The following is a 16,375-nucleotide window of genomic DNA, read 5'->3' on the forward strand; positions in this document are numbered from 1 at the left end:
CATGCGGCGTAAAATCTGCCATATCTGCAAATGTCCACGTATGGACAATATGGATACTGCTGTAGATTTCCGACTCTTCTTGACAAACGGATTAAAAAAATTAGTGGTAACAGTCTTTAACCACAACTGGTATTCTGTTCAAACCATTTGTATAATTATTGTACTGACTTTATTGTTAATGATGACCTGCTGCATAGTGTATCCCATGCAACATAAGGGTTTACTTCAACAATTTATGCGGTAACGTTATGTACTTTGCAGATGATATGGGGCGCGCATTCGAACTAGATGTGCATAAACGGAAGGATAGAACCATCATATATGGCGATGGATGGGAGTAGTACATTGCACAGAATAATTTTATCGGAGGAGAGTACATATCCTTTTCCATGAATGAAGAGGTCAATAGATAAAGGCCAATGTATTTCTGCAGGGTTGACGATGACCACCATCATGATGATAGCTGGTATCAACAGGATGATGGACACAACCAAGATGACAATGGCAGCCATGAAGATTAGGACAGATCGGATGATGATGACAGCCAGAATGATGAGGATGAGCAAGATAGCTTATATGCCGCACCCCGCAAAATAGCTTAGCACAAGACTTTCACCCCGATTTCCACAACATGCACCACTACACGTAAGTGTCCAAAAAATGGACTATCACATTATCAACATTTTTTTGCCAAAACAAGTAAGTTGTTTTTAAATTGCTTGAAAATAGCAAGGTTTCTATTAAATTATAATTTCATTAATTACACATTATAGCATGCACTTTTTTGTCCCTCAGCATATACACCATCGCGATGCAAGGTGTCGGAGCTCGCGACGACAAGGTGCTTACCAATTACTTCCCATTGGCACTTAAGCCCAACGTTATGTCATGGTTGATGCACTTGCCAGTAGATTTTATTTCTTCCTAGTCGGACTTGTGCCATGAGTTTGTTGGCGCCTTTACGGGAGGCCACCAAGCTGATGGCCAGGCAAGCGACTTGCATGTCATCCCCCAGAAGGACGGCGAAAGCCTGCGCAAGTGCATATAGAGATTCAGCCGAGTGCAGTACAACATCCCAGACGTTCACCCTGCCGCCATCATCAGCGCATTTCATCAGAATGTGGGAAACCGCAAGATGCGTGAAGAGCTGGCGATGAACAAGGTGAATGATGTGGCAGAGCTCTACGTTCTGGCTGATAGGTGTGCTCGGGCTGAAGAGGGAATGAAGTACCCCGGCGAAGATGCCGGTGTGGAAACCGACTCCTCAAACGAAGATGCTGCCGCCCCGGCAAAGAAGGGTCGGCGCCGCAACAGGAAGCGCAATGGCAAGACCGTGCTTGCTGTCGAGGGATTCGACGACACCGGCGCTGCCAAGAAGGCCAAGGTAGACGACCCCGGCAAGGAGATTGTCGGGTGTGCTGCCTGCCCGGCCTTGGCGGCTGCCGACAAGCTAGGAGGGTCCGACAAGCAGTACTGCAAGATCCATCGCACCAAGGGCCACGACCTCCAGAACTGCCGACAAGTTGAGCTGCTTGCTGAGAAGCAAAAAGCCGAGTATGAGAGGCGGGACAAGGAGAAGGGTCAGGATGGTGCCGAGGGATCCGACAAGAAACATGGCGGCCAAGGATGCCGCCGCGGCAAGGATGCCGCCGCGGCAAGAATAATCAGCAAGAGAGGCCCGCTCGGGGCCGCGACAAGAAGCAAGAAGATGATGATCATGACAAGGACGACGAGTCCGGGGAGCAAGAGTTCCAGAAGGCTATAGAGGCCATGTGCGACAACGGTGGTGCATCTCTGCATACCTCTCACCGCCAGCTCAAGCAGTGGGCGCGTGAGGTCACAGCAGCAGAACCATCGTTCGATGCCCAAAAGCCGCTGATGTGGTCCAGCGCACCTATCATTTTTGACACCGAGGACCACCCTGATCGCACAACTGCGGTCGGGTGTTTGCCGTTGTTGGTCTCACAATGATACGCAACCTCAAGGTGACAAAAATGCTAGTTGATGGCGGGGCCGTCCTGAACTTGATCTCGCCTGCCGCGATCAAAAGGCTGCAGATTCCTGATGAGGACCTCGAAGAGACGAGCAGGTTTCAAGGGGTCAATTCGGGAAGGAGTCAGCCGAAGGGAAATGTTACACTACCCGTTACATTCGGAGGCGAGCTAAACCACAGGACGAAGAGGATTGTTTTTGATGTTGCCAAGATCCCCTTGCCTTACAACGGGATCCTTGGTCGCCCAGCGCTGGCCAAGTTCATTGCGGCGTCGCACTACCCTACAACACGCTAAAGATGCCAGGGTCGATGACCATCATCACCGTCCCCTCCGACAAGAAGGATGCGCTGATCTGCTCTGATCAACTCTACTGGGAGGCAGTTGCAGCAACTGCCGCCAAGGCACTTGCTCCTGCCGCTGAAGCCCGGGGGGGGGGGGGGAAGAAGACCGGCAAGACCTCTCGCACCCACTCCGGCAAGCGCACCTCTTCGGAGTGTAGTGCTCCACCGACAAGAGCAAGAAGTCCAGGGCTACGCCACCAGAGACCAAGAAGGTGTCCGTCAAGGAGGATGGCACGGGAGGGGCTTTCACCATAAGCTCCACCCTCGACAGCAAATAGGAAGGCGCGCTCGTCACCTTCCTGCGGGTGAATGTCGATGTGTTTGTGTGCCAAGCATCCGACATCCCCGGCGTTCCCGGGGAAGTGATTGATCACCACCTTGCTGTTTGCCCTCATGCGCGACCCATCAAGCAGAAGGTCAGGAAGCAAACTTTGGAGCGGCAAGAATTCATCACAGAGGAGATCAGGAAATTGGAAGCGACAGGCTTGGTGAGAGGAGTACTCCATTCGACGTGGTTGGCCAATCCGGTGGTGGTGCGCAAGGCAAATGGGAAGTGGAGATTGTGTATCGATTACATGGACATCAATAAGGCTTGTCCACAGGATCCTTTCCCGTTGCCGCGCATCGACCAGATTGTAGGCTCCATGGCTGGATGTGACCTGTTATCATTCCTTGACGCTTACTCAGGGTACCACCAGATCTTCATGACGAGAGAGGATGAAGAGAAGACAACGTTCATCACCCCATGTGGTACGTATTAGCAGGATGAGGTTGGGAGCGGCCAGGATAGGAGTGAACTCGGTCTGATCATCACAACTGAAAACGCCGAGGAGGGGAGGCTCCCGGTGGTGCGCGCAGAAGCGGCGGAGGAACCCAGGGTCAGTGAGGAGGCCTCGCCAACGCTTGCAGACGGCGGAGGCACGAGGGAGGGAGGACGGCTGGGGCGGGAGGCGCAGGAGGATCTCCTTGAGCATGTCGTCATCTTCAAGAGGGCGGATCATTGCTTGCTGGCGTTCGTCGATATGGGGACGTATGGAGGCGTCGATCTACTCTACTGGGTTGGAGGTTGGAGGCGTCATTCTACTAGGAGGGTTGGAGGCTGACGGGGTGAATCCAGGTGGATTTCGTTCGCTCAGGTACGGCAGCATTTGGCCGTGCCGACTTGGCCCAGGCAGAGGCAAAATTACGAAACATGGCTCATCAGTTCTTTTTTATTTTACAACCCCTCAAAAAAAGTTAGTTTTTACAAAATCCAGTTGGTCCCTGAACAGAACAACCTAGGTGCAGATTCTTTTTACCACCATGCTCGGACAAGTACTTCTGGGACAATAGTCGATCACTATGAACGAATCTGTCATGTGCAGGATGCAGCACAAGAGAAAGAGATCCATCATTTCGACGATAGATCCATCACTAATTTCTTTTCCGGGACACTAGTCAATCACTATGATATTCATGTATCTCTTCTTCCATAAAATGCCTTATTTTTTTCCCTATAATGATGATGATGATGATGATGACAATTCGTGTTGTTGATGTATGATCTGGCTTGAAAGTCTGAACCAAGGTGTTGGATCACTGCCTAGTATGAATTTCTGAACAAACTTTGTGTCTGTAGCTCAGCCTCTGTCTTCCTCTGCATGCACTTCTTTCATTCGTCGCATCCGGGGTAAGTGAATGTGAAATCAGTCAGTTGATCATCTCAATCCCAAGAACACTCTACTACACGTACCACTGTCATCTCTCCAACTCTGCTCTTCTCTAATCATACACTAAGGACAGACAACAAATCAATTACCAGACCATCTACAGCAACTGAATCTGAATCATGACCAAACACCGACCATAACAGCAAACACTGCTCTACTCATGGAGGCCAAAGACTCTGTTCCGATATTTTGGCAGATTCTCCCATGAGGTCGCTGGCAGGGACTCAAGGATTTACAAAACCACATATACTCTTTAGTCTCCATACACCCTTCTGAATTGCCTTTATTCTAGGAGGATTCTTCAGGTAACAGCAACTGAATTAGGATAAAAATCACAAAAAAACTATAGCCTCAAGGGAAGTATGAACAGAGTCTAACAGCTGCAAGCAATATGTAGTTTTCAGAATTGCAGGCAATCAACCTTGGAAAAAAGAATCACAGCAATAAGCACCAAGAAAGGATGTTACAGATCATCAGCTGAAATCAATCTGATGATAGCCAGGTGCTTTGAAATGTTGGACGTAAGACTTTCTGTTACGAATATGGATGTCATAACTGTGTGGAAGCCAGGCTTTCATCCTACCCAGGTTTCAGGCGGCATGTATTTATTTATTACTTTGTTTGCTGATAGTTTGGTTGTTTTTCAATGGATAAGGGCTGTGGCGAGCTATACACTGTCGTTTTTGGTTTAATAAAGTAGGGAGTACTTCCAATGGTGGAATCTCTGAAAATTTCATTACATGGTGGTTGAGAACAGGGCAGCTTGGTAGGGTGGCGGCCGTGGCGTTATTGAATGTGTCGGATGTTTAAGCTATATTTGTTGCTGTTCATCAACTGTTCAGCTCCTTCTTTTTTGGGGTGGATAAAATATAAGCCAGGGATATCGTGTCTTGATGGAGAGAAAAAGATATTTTCTGAAGGAAACATAGTGTATAGCTCGAGACAGTAGATGCATACACAGAGTTTTAAAAAAAAACATGTTGTGTGGTTAAAAAACTAATTGTTCAAAGTCATGGCATCATGTCTTGGGATGTTGTACATTCAGAATTTGTTATGCATGTAACTGTCAGCATTGTACTGTATACAAACTTAACGGCAGGCATTTGGTATGTGGGCAAGAGAGGTAGACATCAGGAGCTTCGGCGTGCTGCTCTACGAGCTCAGGACGGGTGCCGGGCCGTCGACAGACGAGTAGAAGCTGCTGGCTCTGAAGCCATATCATCTCCGACGCCAACATACCAAGGCGGTGACGAAGCATGCCAGAGTAGCGAACCACTGCCATGGCAGGATGCACAAGCCAAGGCAAGTGCTAGAATGGTCGAGGTGCTTACCTTTATCGAAATAGGCTTATTCTGAAGCCCTAGTCAAAAAGTTGTGCGAAACCTCAATTGGTAAGAGGAGTAAACACCTATTCTTTGGCCATTCAAAACATCGAATTGGTTGGCTCGCTCAACCTCTCGAACCGGGACAAAACTTCCCAGCGTTGCATTCACCGCCTAGCCTCGTCCAACATGACTGTAAGGCACGTTTTGCATGCCTTTAAAGTGTACCCCCTCGGAGGTATCAAAAAGTGCGAGAAATCGCATTGATGACTAATAAAGTAGGGTTTTCACTCGTGTGGGTTCGCCCACCTTCCCTTCAGTAGCTCTCCCTGGACACCCTATACTAAACTCGCCCCGCTATATTGATATAGCAACCACCCGATACAACAATCTTGTCCACGCTGGGGCAAACAGCACAAGCACGCCCAAAAGAAATAAAAAGAGAAAATAAGAGAAGAAATGCCAACAACGCCGGATCAACGAAAGCTACAGCACACCGCGATCGCTGCGCCCACCGAAGATAACCACCACGCTCCAAAGCCACCGAGTTGCCGTGTACCAAGCACCACCTTCAAGAAGGAATGCGACGATGACGACGCTGCTGCCCGGACGAATCCTAGGATTTCTCCCGGTACACGGAGGATAGAGGAGGGAGAGGGTCACCCGACGCCCTTCAAGAAGGATGGCGGCGCCCGCAGGCGTCACCGCGTTGGTGCCGGCAAGACCCGACATGGATTTCTCCCGACCTCTCGCGCCCACCACCCAGGACCAACCTTCGGCTCCACCACACCCGCCGCTCACCAACATGCGCCAACAGTCACGAGGACACCGCCATCGTCTCACCACGGCCAACGAAGCGAGGCCGGCCGGATCCAAACGGGACACCCGAAGACAAGGGCCGGCAGCACCGCATCCACGAGGGAGGGAACAACCTCCACCGGCTTAGGCGGTAGCAGACCGGGCATAGCAGCAGAAGCACACCAGACCCCCTGTCCGGCCAGGCCCAGCGTGGGCCCGTGAAGCTCCGCCGCCGTGCTGCGGCAGTCACGGCACAGCAGCCGCCGTCCCTGTCGCTAGGAGCTCGCGGGAAACCACCGGAGAACAACCCACTACGGCCACCCAGCAGGCCCGCCCCGACCCAGATTGGGCCCGTAGGGCCAAGATCTGGGCCAGCCGGGCGCCGCCGGCCGCCGCAGGCCATGGGCCATCACCGCCGCCAAGGGGCAACGCCTCCGCACCGCCGCCGTCCAGATCCACGCCGGAACGCCGCCAGCCGAAGGGCTCCGCCGCCAGGACCGCTCGCCCGAGCCGGGATCCCGCGACGGGGGAAGACGGAGGGCCGCCACCGCCGGACTGCGGGGCGCCGCGCGGGCAACGCCCGGCCGCGCCCGCCGGCGGCAGCGGAGAGGGGGAAGGGGGGGGGGGGGGCTCGCGGGGAGGGGGAGGGGTGGGGAACCGCCCCGGTCGCCTCGCTCGGGGAGGGCGGGGGGCACGCGGGGCCTTTTCCTAGATCACGCCTACTCTTGCACACACGAATGAGACACGAGCAAAATTTCAGGTGCTTACCTTTACAATGCTGAATTCTAGTTGAACCTACAGTGTTATGTATAGCAAGCAGTATGCGTGCTGGTGTTTTGAGTGATCTACTCCATCCAAATGAAAACTGATAGTGTGCTGTTTCAGTTGTAAGTGGAGATGATATATATATGCCGTAACCCAAACAGCCATGTTCGGTACATCCATTGGTATGGGTGGAAGGAATAAAAGTAATTCAATCAGAATGAAGACATAACCCCTTCATGCATCCAAGAAATCTGAATCTGCTATAGCCTATCATGTTTCTGTATGGTTTTTGGGCATCTGTCATATAGACGAGGGGAGTGATGATGATTAGCCATGTCTCAGGACCAAATTCATCAACAGAACAAGCCAAACATTGATTGTTCATCAAGGAAGGGAACCCTCTCTGACAGCAAGTCAAGTCTTTCCACGGGCAACGAGTAAACTAGTCTACTACTACTATTACAGACCGGCAGCAAACATTTACCAACACATCCCACCGTTGCTGCAAGGAGAAGTCTCAGACCCATTTCTTTCTTACTCTGTTTCTGTTTTGGATGAAACAGAGGAATCAGAGAGAGAAATACAAAACATGCCAAAGTGCCGTAAATGGTAGTTCCCCTTCACCTTCTGCAACTGCCAATCGCCGCCTCCCTCTGCACCTTCATCTCCCATGCCCCTCCACCTTGTTTCAACAGGGCCCGTACCCAACAGTAAGCCGCAAGACTTCAGGCAAGCCGGACGAGCAGCATTCTATTGTTGTGAAGCAAACACTGATCATTTCGCTACTGCCTTCCATCTTATATGTGCTGGCAAAGAGAAGGAACCCACAAACAATAACGTAGTTAATCACTTTTCACCGTTCTAGCAGGAGAAAATGCAGAATGAACCAAAACACTAGAGGACAGTATAGTACAAAGCATACATGCGAAGGTAAAAATGATTGGCCTGGTTGGAGTTATCTAATCGCACCGGCTTTCGATCAAGGAGCCACCTGTGTTGTGGGCTGAAGAATGAAGGTGTGTTTGGTTCACTGCAACCAAGGGAAAAAATAAGATGAGGAATAAGTCAATAAGTACTCCCTCCATTCCTAAATGTAAGTCTTTGTAGAAATTCCACTATAGACCGCATACGGATGTAGATGCAGTTTAAGTTTAGATTCATTCATTTTGCTCCGTATGTAGTCCACCTATAGGAATCTCTACAAAGACTTATATTTAGGAACGGAGGGAGTATATAACATGGCGTGGGACTTCATAGATACACCACAATTTAATAAAGATACTCAAGAAGTCGGTACAGTACAACTTGAAAACCTTTTTTTTTGTGGGAGTTACAGTAGCAGAAACTTGCTGGCTCATCCACATCTTTTAGCCAGTTCGATCTGTTGCTTCCAATGAGATTGATCAACAAAACTGTAGTAACGTCATAATTGGCAGTTATTAGCTGCACCGAACATACGAATCTGAAACAGTAGGAAAAATGGCAATAAGAGTTAGGCACTCAAAAATCAGTCGCTAGTTAGGTAAGATTCACAAGTAAGCAACCCAGCAGCAACTAAATTCTTGTCACCGCAAGTATCCTGATCAAGTGTTGACTGGTCAGATCAAAATTGCACTAATTTTGTCACGGATACGAATGCAAACAAAATAGTAATAATTATAGTCAGTCTAAAGATTAACAAAATTAATGCTGACAAAGTGGAGATCCTCTGTAAGCCTTAAGAGAGATTGTGGAACCAAAGTATTTTCCAGCTCTGCTTACTAGACTGATGAAACAACAAGGCAAGCTTAACAAAGGTAATTTCTGTGCAATGTTTTCCCGAGATGTAGAGGTCAACAAATTTCTATGTATTATAATGCTATAAGATGCAGATGTCAACATAATAAGCTAGAAGAATGTACAAGGACGGTATATGTGAGTAGTGATGCATGAAGGATGATGTGTGTTCTATAAGGCTAGAAGAATGTACAAGGGAACTCCAAGGCAGAGGCCTGCGCAGTAAATGAATATTATGTGGTGATATTTTGAGGCTAGAAGAATGTACAAGGACGATGTATATGTGAGTAGTGATGCATGAAGGATGATGTCTGTTCTATAAGGCTAGAAGAATGTACAAGAGAACTCCAAGGCAGAGGCCTGCGTAGTAAATGAAAAGAACCATGTGTTAGAATATATATAATGCAAGAGAAGGGCGAGGTGAGAAAGCAATGAATGAAATATATTTGCATTACCTTGGGTCAGTCTATGGTGATAGTATGATGCGTGGGATGGTTCCCACTAACCCCTCGCACTGTTGTTCCAGCTCGTCGCTGCCGCAGCCAGGGACATATAATTCTTCCAGTGATTCCGGGAGGCCATCAATGGGCAGTGACTGGACGGTCGGACATGCGTAGACCACTAATCGCTTGAGGTTGGTAAGCCTGTACAGCCCTCGAGGGAGTTGCTGAAGATTGTTGAGTATCTCAAACCCGAGTTCCCGGAGGCCGTTAAGGAGGCTAAGGGCGTCCTCTTGCTGCGTGGTGAATCCCTCGATGTTCTGGTTCTGATAAAAGCGCAGCTCGATTAGAGAGGAGGACAGGAACGTGCAAATGGGCTCAACAAGGAGGTCTGCGGCCTCATCCGTCAGGAGTTTCTGCAGTTTGGATAAACTCGAGGAGGAAACATCCCGCGGTATCTGCGCGGGACGGGGATCCCATCCAGCAAAGAATCTAGGGCTGCCATGGACTCTTAATTTTCTGAGTTGTCCCGTGGTGGTAAGGAGAGGCCCCAGTCCCGTGCATCTTAAATTCTCTCCACAACTCCACAATTCTAATCGCATGAGAGAGGTGAGGTTTGAGAGGGGCTCCAGTGTCCCCATGCCTTCCACACCGTGAAGAAAGAGTTTCTGCAGAGAGGACGGGAAAAGATACCGGGAAAACGAGCCGGGGGATAACAAGTTGGGGCATTCTGAAATTTTTAACCTCTGGAGGAACCGCAGGGCTTGGAACCCTTCTCCATCGGCCGGAAGAAAACTCAATGGGTCCATCAAAACTAGATTTGGGCATTTGTAAATGACCAACTCCTGCAGCGAGTCGCAGAGATGGGCTGGGATGAGCAGCAACCCATCTTCTTCTTGCCCCTGCTCCAGCTGTTGCACATGCACCCCCACCGCCAGCCGTGTTATATTTTCACACTTACTGATTTCCAACTTCTCCAACGAATTAAGCGTGAGAAGGCGCTTGGAGTGCTGAGGTGTGCGGACCGTCAGCTCCTTGAGAACTGCCAGATTTTCCATCGCGTGTGGCCGTTTTCGCCGCTGCCTTTGGGATCTACGCACTCACACTGCTGCCGTGGTGTGAGGTGGTGTGGTGAGAGACAACTCAAGGGGAGTGTGGTGTGGTAGTATAGCAAATAGAGCACGGGTGTAACTGTGATGAGGGAGAAGTGGTAGGCTTGTTTTGGGTTGCTTGGCTCAAAACAGCTCAGGGATGACACATTTATATAGATGAGAGTGAGAAACCTCGTCACACTTATTTATTGTGTGAGGCCTATTTGCATCTCCCCAACCGTTTCTCGTCTCCCCATCAACATCACTGTTTGAGTTAGGCTGCTTGTAATCGGTAGTATCGTAAGTTAGCATCATGCTTACGATACTAGTGTATGATACTATCTTTTTAATGCATAGTATTATATATGACTTTATTTATTGCCATGCATGACACATAGTAGTATAACATTTATTATGATACAGTATTACAATATGATACTCAACCCTCTTTTTCTTCATTTAATTCTATGTCGTCTCATCTAAATTGCCTAGTTGGCATGCATAATACTAGATATGATACTCCCGTTACGACCAGCCTTAGTACGTTGATGATTCATCGCACCTAACTCCAGTCATTAATGAGCCACCGAAAGCAACCATTTCTCGTCTCCCCAACAACATCACTGTTTAAGTGAGTACGCTAATGATTCATCGCACCTAACACCAGTCACCGAAAGCAACCGTTTCTCGTCTCCCCAACAACATCATTGTTTAAGTTAGTACGCTGATGATTCATCGCACCTAACACCAGTCATTAATGAGCCACCGAAGACAACTGTTTCTGGTCTCCCCAACAACATCACTGTTTGAGTTAGTACGCTGATGAATCATCGCACCTAAAACCACTCGTTTAATGAGCCACCGAAAGCAGCCGAAGCCCTTCCCATGGTAGTCTCCGTCGGTTAATTTTCGTCCCACCTACCCTGGTTTATTTTCGTCCTTGATCCCACCTCGTACGTAACAGTAAACCCGCCCTGGTTCGAACGTCGATTTCGTCCTCCCACAATGTCGGTCGACAAAAAAACGCCTAGAAAATAAAATCTACGAAAATAAACCCACCAAAAAAAACCAGGGCAGGGGAATTGTTCCCCGAGCGTTTCCTCCTCACGTTCGCCCCCGCCGCTCTAGGGTTGTGCTCTTCTCTGGCGTCGCCCTTGGCCCGATCTCTGGTCACCGTCCTCCACCGCGTCGGCGGCGGCGCCGTGGCGTGGTGCCACCTGCGGCTCCTCCTAACTAACCACACCTACATAATCAGATAACTAAATTTTGAAGTTAGTATACATTCATTCTGTTCTTGCAAAATATTTATTTATATAGCTTGTTGTCATCTAATTTAAGGTTCAATTTCCTCACTGTAAATCCTCAAATATGTGGGCAGCATGGACCACCAGATAGGTAAGCAAGAGAAGGACCAGTTCATAATCATCTTATTTTTTCTACTTGGACTGTTGTTGTCACTTGCAGTTGCCTCTGCTACCATGTGGCAACGCAACCATGAAGGGCTTGACGTGTTGGCTGTCAAGAAGCACTAGGTCGACGACAGGCAAGGCATCCAGGAAGCCACAGCACGAGAGAGCGATGACGCTCAAAGGGTGAGGTTGCCAAATGGTGCAGTGACACTAGCTCGCTAGCCAAGCAGACTACATTCTTGACTATTTACACATCATGCATTAAAATTGGACTATTTACACATCACGGACTAAAATTGGACTTCTTTCTGGACTCACATCTTTTATATAATATATACTCAAGTCTGATATGCCTTTTATTTATTCTATAATGAAGTACAATCTTTTACAAGTGCTTCATCATTTTACCCTATCTGCAGAAATCTTTTAAGTTGCTGCTGAAGGAAGAAGACATGGGGTCAGAAAAATGCTAAGATTGACTTGATGTGTGGTAAGAACATCCAGTCGAAAAGTTTTTGATGCTTGAACATCCACTACTCAATTATTCTTTTAGGTATGCATAATTTGTCAAGTTATAAGAAGTTCCTTTTATTTGGGCACGCACAATGACGGTTCCGCAGCATCAGGTTCAAAAAAAAAAGTTCTTGAAGGTTATTAATTTTCTCCAAAAAAAGTTCTTCAAGGTTAGTAACTAATACTCCCTTCCCATATGGATATGGATGATGGTTGTTCATTTTTTGGGATAGCTTACCCATCTTATCACTTGAAAACTGAGCTACCTCCATGATTATGCATCTGGTCTCAGTAGATTTTTTTTCGGCCAAAATACAGTTGTGAAGAGGAGTTCCTGATGATAGCTGAATATACCAGCCTACTTACCTACAACCAAGGAAGAATTATCAGTGTGAATGCGAAACAGCCTGCTAGCTGGGTGTGTGCCTCCTGTTTGAGCGAGAGGGAGGACCTTTGCTGGGCAGTCAAAGGATGTGCTCGGATATGGTGGTCCAACTGCAAGGTAATGCTAACACATCTTGTTACTCTTTCTTCAATTTCGATAGGTTTACAACAGTTCCATTCAAGCACAAATATGTTTATGACACTAATTCAAAGTTACAAGTCTTCCTCTCTCGATCTTGTGGCTTACACCGGTACCGATTGGGCCGGTTGCCCGGACACGCACAAGTCCACGTCCGGTTTCTGTGTCTTTCTTGGGCAGAACTTGTTATCATGGTCCTCCAAACGGCAAGCCACTGTCTCTCGCTCTAGCGCCGAGGCCGAGTACCGTGGCGTCGCAAACTGTGTCGCCGAGACATGTTGGTTGCGCCAACTCTTACATGAGCTTTGTCGCCCTCCAACTCATGCCATCATCGTCTATTGTGACAACATCTCGGCCTCCTACATTGCGTCCAAGCCTGTCCAACACCAGCGGACGAAGCACATCGAGATTGATCTCCATTTTGTGCACGACTGCGTGGCTCTCGGCGACATTCGTGTCCTACACGTTCCCTCCAGCTCGCAGTTCGCGGACCTATTCACCAAGGGTCTTCCATCACAGGTCTTCCACGAGTTCATAACCAGCCTCAACATCCTTCCACATGGAGTTCCGGCTGAGAGGGGTGTTAACGTGTATTGTACCTGTGTTGTATATGTACCTGTACTCCTAGTATATAGGATCATGGATCACGCCCTGGCCTACGTGCCACCTCCTTCGGGGCTTCTGTAACCGCTCCAGCGCTGTATATGATGTACCATGTGTGTGTGATTCAATGACAGACAACATTTGATTGTCCTACTAATCGCAGCGTCTGCCAGATTCAACATTTGCCATCGGCGGGGGCAACACCACTTGGGATGGCCGGGACGCCATCACGCCGTCACCAACTCCATAGGAAGCGCCAGAAGCATGGGTCCCTATCAAACTCCAGGCCGGAAGGAAGAAAAAGCGTCGACGTCAATGCTGCATGTGCCGACGTCCATGCATCTTCCCGCGTCAATTCCACAGGATGCCGATGCCGATGTCTGCGATGCGGAGGCCTGTCGTGGCCCTCCTCCGATCGGGACTTCTCAATCACCTTCCATCTCCGCCGCGTACGTATGCTGCCTCACGCACGGTGCTGCATTGGTCGCTCAGGCGGCAGCGCTATCCTGCTAGACGCACGTCGTCCGCACGTCGTTCCCCGCCGGCAGTCGTCGCCTTTGTTCTGATAGGACTCCTCCACCACCCTGCCTCCATCCTATGTGACTCCGACCTCATCATCGAGCAGCATCCATGACCTCGTGACCGCTTGGATTGATCACCCGACAGCCCGTGATCCGCTCTATCCGCGCCGCGCGACCGATCTAGTCAGTTGTTTGCGTGCGCCTCCGCAGGTTGTGTGAAGATTGTCCCCGAATTTATGCGCCTCTCCACCGATCAAGCAACGGGCTGCCGTTGCACCGCCTCATCGGGCCGCGGCTGCGAGGGCTCGGGGAGGAGAGCTGGCGACGTGTGTTGGCGGGGGCGGCGACGAGGAGGGCCGGTGGGGGCGACGACGAGGAGGATTGCGTCGGGGGCGGCGACGAGGAGCTGGCTCCGGGAGGAGGGCGAGGAGGTCCGGCAACGAGGACGGCGGGGAAGTCTAGCGACGAGGAGCGGGCTCGGGGACGGCTCGGAGGCAACGGCGAGCTCGGGCAGCCAGGCGGCGTCGAGGTGTTCTTCGGCGTTGTCGGGGCGCAACTCCGAGATGAAGATAAAAATTTTCACAAGTGTTCATGCCACCAACCGGGACCAAAGGTCTTTTTTCAGCAGCCCAAAGGGCGGGGAACAAAGACCTTTTCTGCGTGGCGTTGGTCCCGGTTGGTGGCACCAACCGGGACCAAAGGTGAGTGCTGCTGCCGCGGCCAAAACTTTAGTCCCACCTCACTGGTTAAGAGGGGCTCGGAGTGGTTTATAAGCCCCACTCCCGCAGCCTATCCAGCTCCTCCCAAATGGAAGCTTACGGGCCTAAACACACTGTATCCTGCCTGTGGGCCTTCTGCGGGCCTGAATCCTGGCCCATGGATGGGCTTCTAGTCGTATTCACGCCGTGGGGGCCCAGTAGGTGGCATTTTTTATTTTTTTTGTTTTCTTTGTTGCTTTATTTATTTTATTTTGTTTCTACTTATCGTTGCTATTTTTATTTATTTTATTAAAGTTTATTTATTTTACTTTATTAAAGTTTATTTTGTTTCTACTTATTTATTTTATTAAAGTTTATTTTATTTTATTTCTAGTTATTTATTTTATTAAATTTTCTTTTCTTTTATTTGGTTTCTACTTCTAATTATTTATTTGATTTTTTTTCTACTTATTTATATTGTTAAAGTTTATTTTATTTTATTTTATTTTATTTCTAGTTATTTATTTTATTAAATTTTATTTTATTTTATTTTATTTTCTACTTATTTATTAAAGTTTATTTTGTTTTGTACTTATTTAATTTATTTTGTTTCTACTTATTTATTTTATTTTATTTTTTGCTTTTTTATTCATTTGATGAAAATTCTTTTTGCTTTTTAGTTATTTACTTAGTTGATTCCTTTAGCTATTAGAGTTGCATTAAAGTTCCTAGTTCATTCTTTTTTCTATTAGAGTTTCATTAAAATTTTCTAGTTCATTCTTTTAGTTTATTATTTTTTCTATTAGGGGTTCATAAAAGTTTTCCAGTTTATTCTTTTTTATATTAGTTCATTCTTTGAGCTAAATGACCCTGAAATTGAAAAGCACTTCAGATGAACTTTGAAGAGGTTGGAATTGGCATGGTATCATCATTTCACCCACAAAGCATGTGCTACAAATTTGAGAGGGTTATGGCAAAAACTGGGTGCACTTCGTTTATAAAATGGACAATCTCTTTCGAAGTATGAGGGTTTCATACGGAAACTCATTTGTTACAAAGGGATTTCATTTTTTTTTTGAACTTATTTCAACTCCAGACTTTTTGTTTGTTCAAAATGCACCATTCAAAGCCAAATCATCAATTTTCAACCCTTTCCGACTTCATTTGTATTTTTCATGTATTTACTATTTTTTGAGCTATATGAGCCTGAAAATGAAAATCACTACAAATGAACTCTGAAAAGGTTGAAAGTTCGCATTGTATCATCATTTCACGCACATAGCATGTGCTAAAAAGTTGAGAGGGTTATGGAAAAAATTGGATGCACTTAGTTTACAAAATGGACAATCTGTATCGAGGTATCAAGGTTTCATACGAAAACTCGTCTGTTACAACAGGCATTTCATTTCTTCACATGTAACTGCAGTGACATTCTAGATCAAAGGCATCATCATAATAGTTGTGGATAGAAATGTTGGGGAACGTAGTAATTTCAAAAAATTTCTTACGCACACACAAGATCATGGTGATGGCATAGCAACGAGAGGGGAGAGTGTTCGTCCATGTACCCTCGTAGACTGTAAGAGGAAGCGTTAGCACAACGCGGTTGATGTAGTCGTACGTCTTCACGATCCGACCGATCCAAGCACCAAACGTACAGAGCCTCCGAGTTCAGCACACGTTCAGCTCGATGACGATCTCCAGCCTCTGATCCAGCCGAGCTCCGGAGATGAGTTCCGTCAGCACGACGGCGTGGTGACGATGATGATGTTCTACCGGAGCAGGGCTTCGCCTAAACTCCACGACGATATGACCGAGGTGGAATATGGTGGAAGGGGGCACCGCACACGGCTAAGGAACGATCCGTAGATC

At 47.9% G+C, this 16,375-nt stretch overlaps 1 protein-coding gene across 5 annotated transcripts; it reads right to left on the bottom strand.

The window, feature by feature from the left end:
• Nucleotides 1–7,282: 7,282 nt before the first annotated feature.
• On the bottom strand, nt 7,283–10,392 carry LOC123162075 (uncharacterized). Of its 5 annotated transcripts, none has more exons than XR_006481033.1 (5): nt 9,161–10,392; nt 8,974–9,065; nt 8,243–8,391; nt 7,852–7,959; nt 7,283–7,735 (listed from the first exon to the last, which is right to left on the bottom strand). XR_006481033.1 is itself a non-coding variant. In XM_044579878.1 (2 exons), exon 1 carries the CDS (start codon nt 10,201–10,203, stop codon nt 9,172–9,174), a length of 1,032 nt encoding a protein of 343 aa, XP_044435813.1. In that variant the 5' UTR covers nt 10,204–10,391; the 3' UTR covers nt 7,929–9,065; nt 9,161–9,171. The 5 variants fall into 5 exon arrangements, 1 of the variants encoding a protein (XP_044435813.1); XR_006481032.1 differs by having other exon boundaries at nt 7,283–7,474; nt 7,554–7,735; nt 7,899–7,959; nt 8,243–9,065; nt 9,161–10,391; XR_006481030.1 differs by having other exon boundaries at nt 7,283–7,474; nt 7,554–7,735; nt 8,243–9,065; nt 9,161–10,391.
• Between the last annotated feature and the right edge of the window lie 5,983 nt (nt 10,393–16,375).

This window comes from Triticum aestivum, chromosome 7B, assembly GCF_018294505.1.
Source record: "Triticum aestivum cultivar Chinese Spring chromosome 7B, IWGSC CS RefSeq v2.1, whole genome shotgun sequence".
NCBI classification, from domain to species: Eukaryota; Viridiplantae; Streptophyta; class Magnoliopsida; order Poales; family Poaceae; genus Triticum; species Triticum aestivum.

What these genes read in the sequence shown, in the direction of transcription:
- LOC123162075 (XM_044579878.1), bottom strand. Translation starts at nt 10,203, where the DNA reads ATGGAAAATCTGGCAGTTCTCAAGGAGCTGACGGTCCGCACACCTCAG.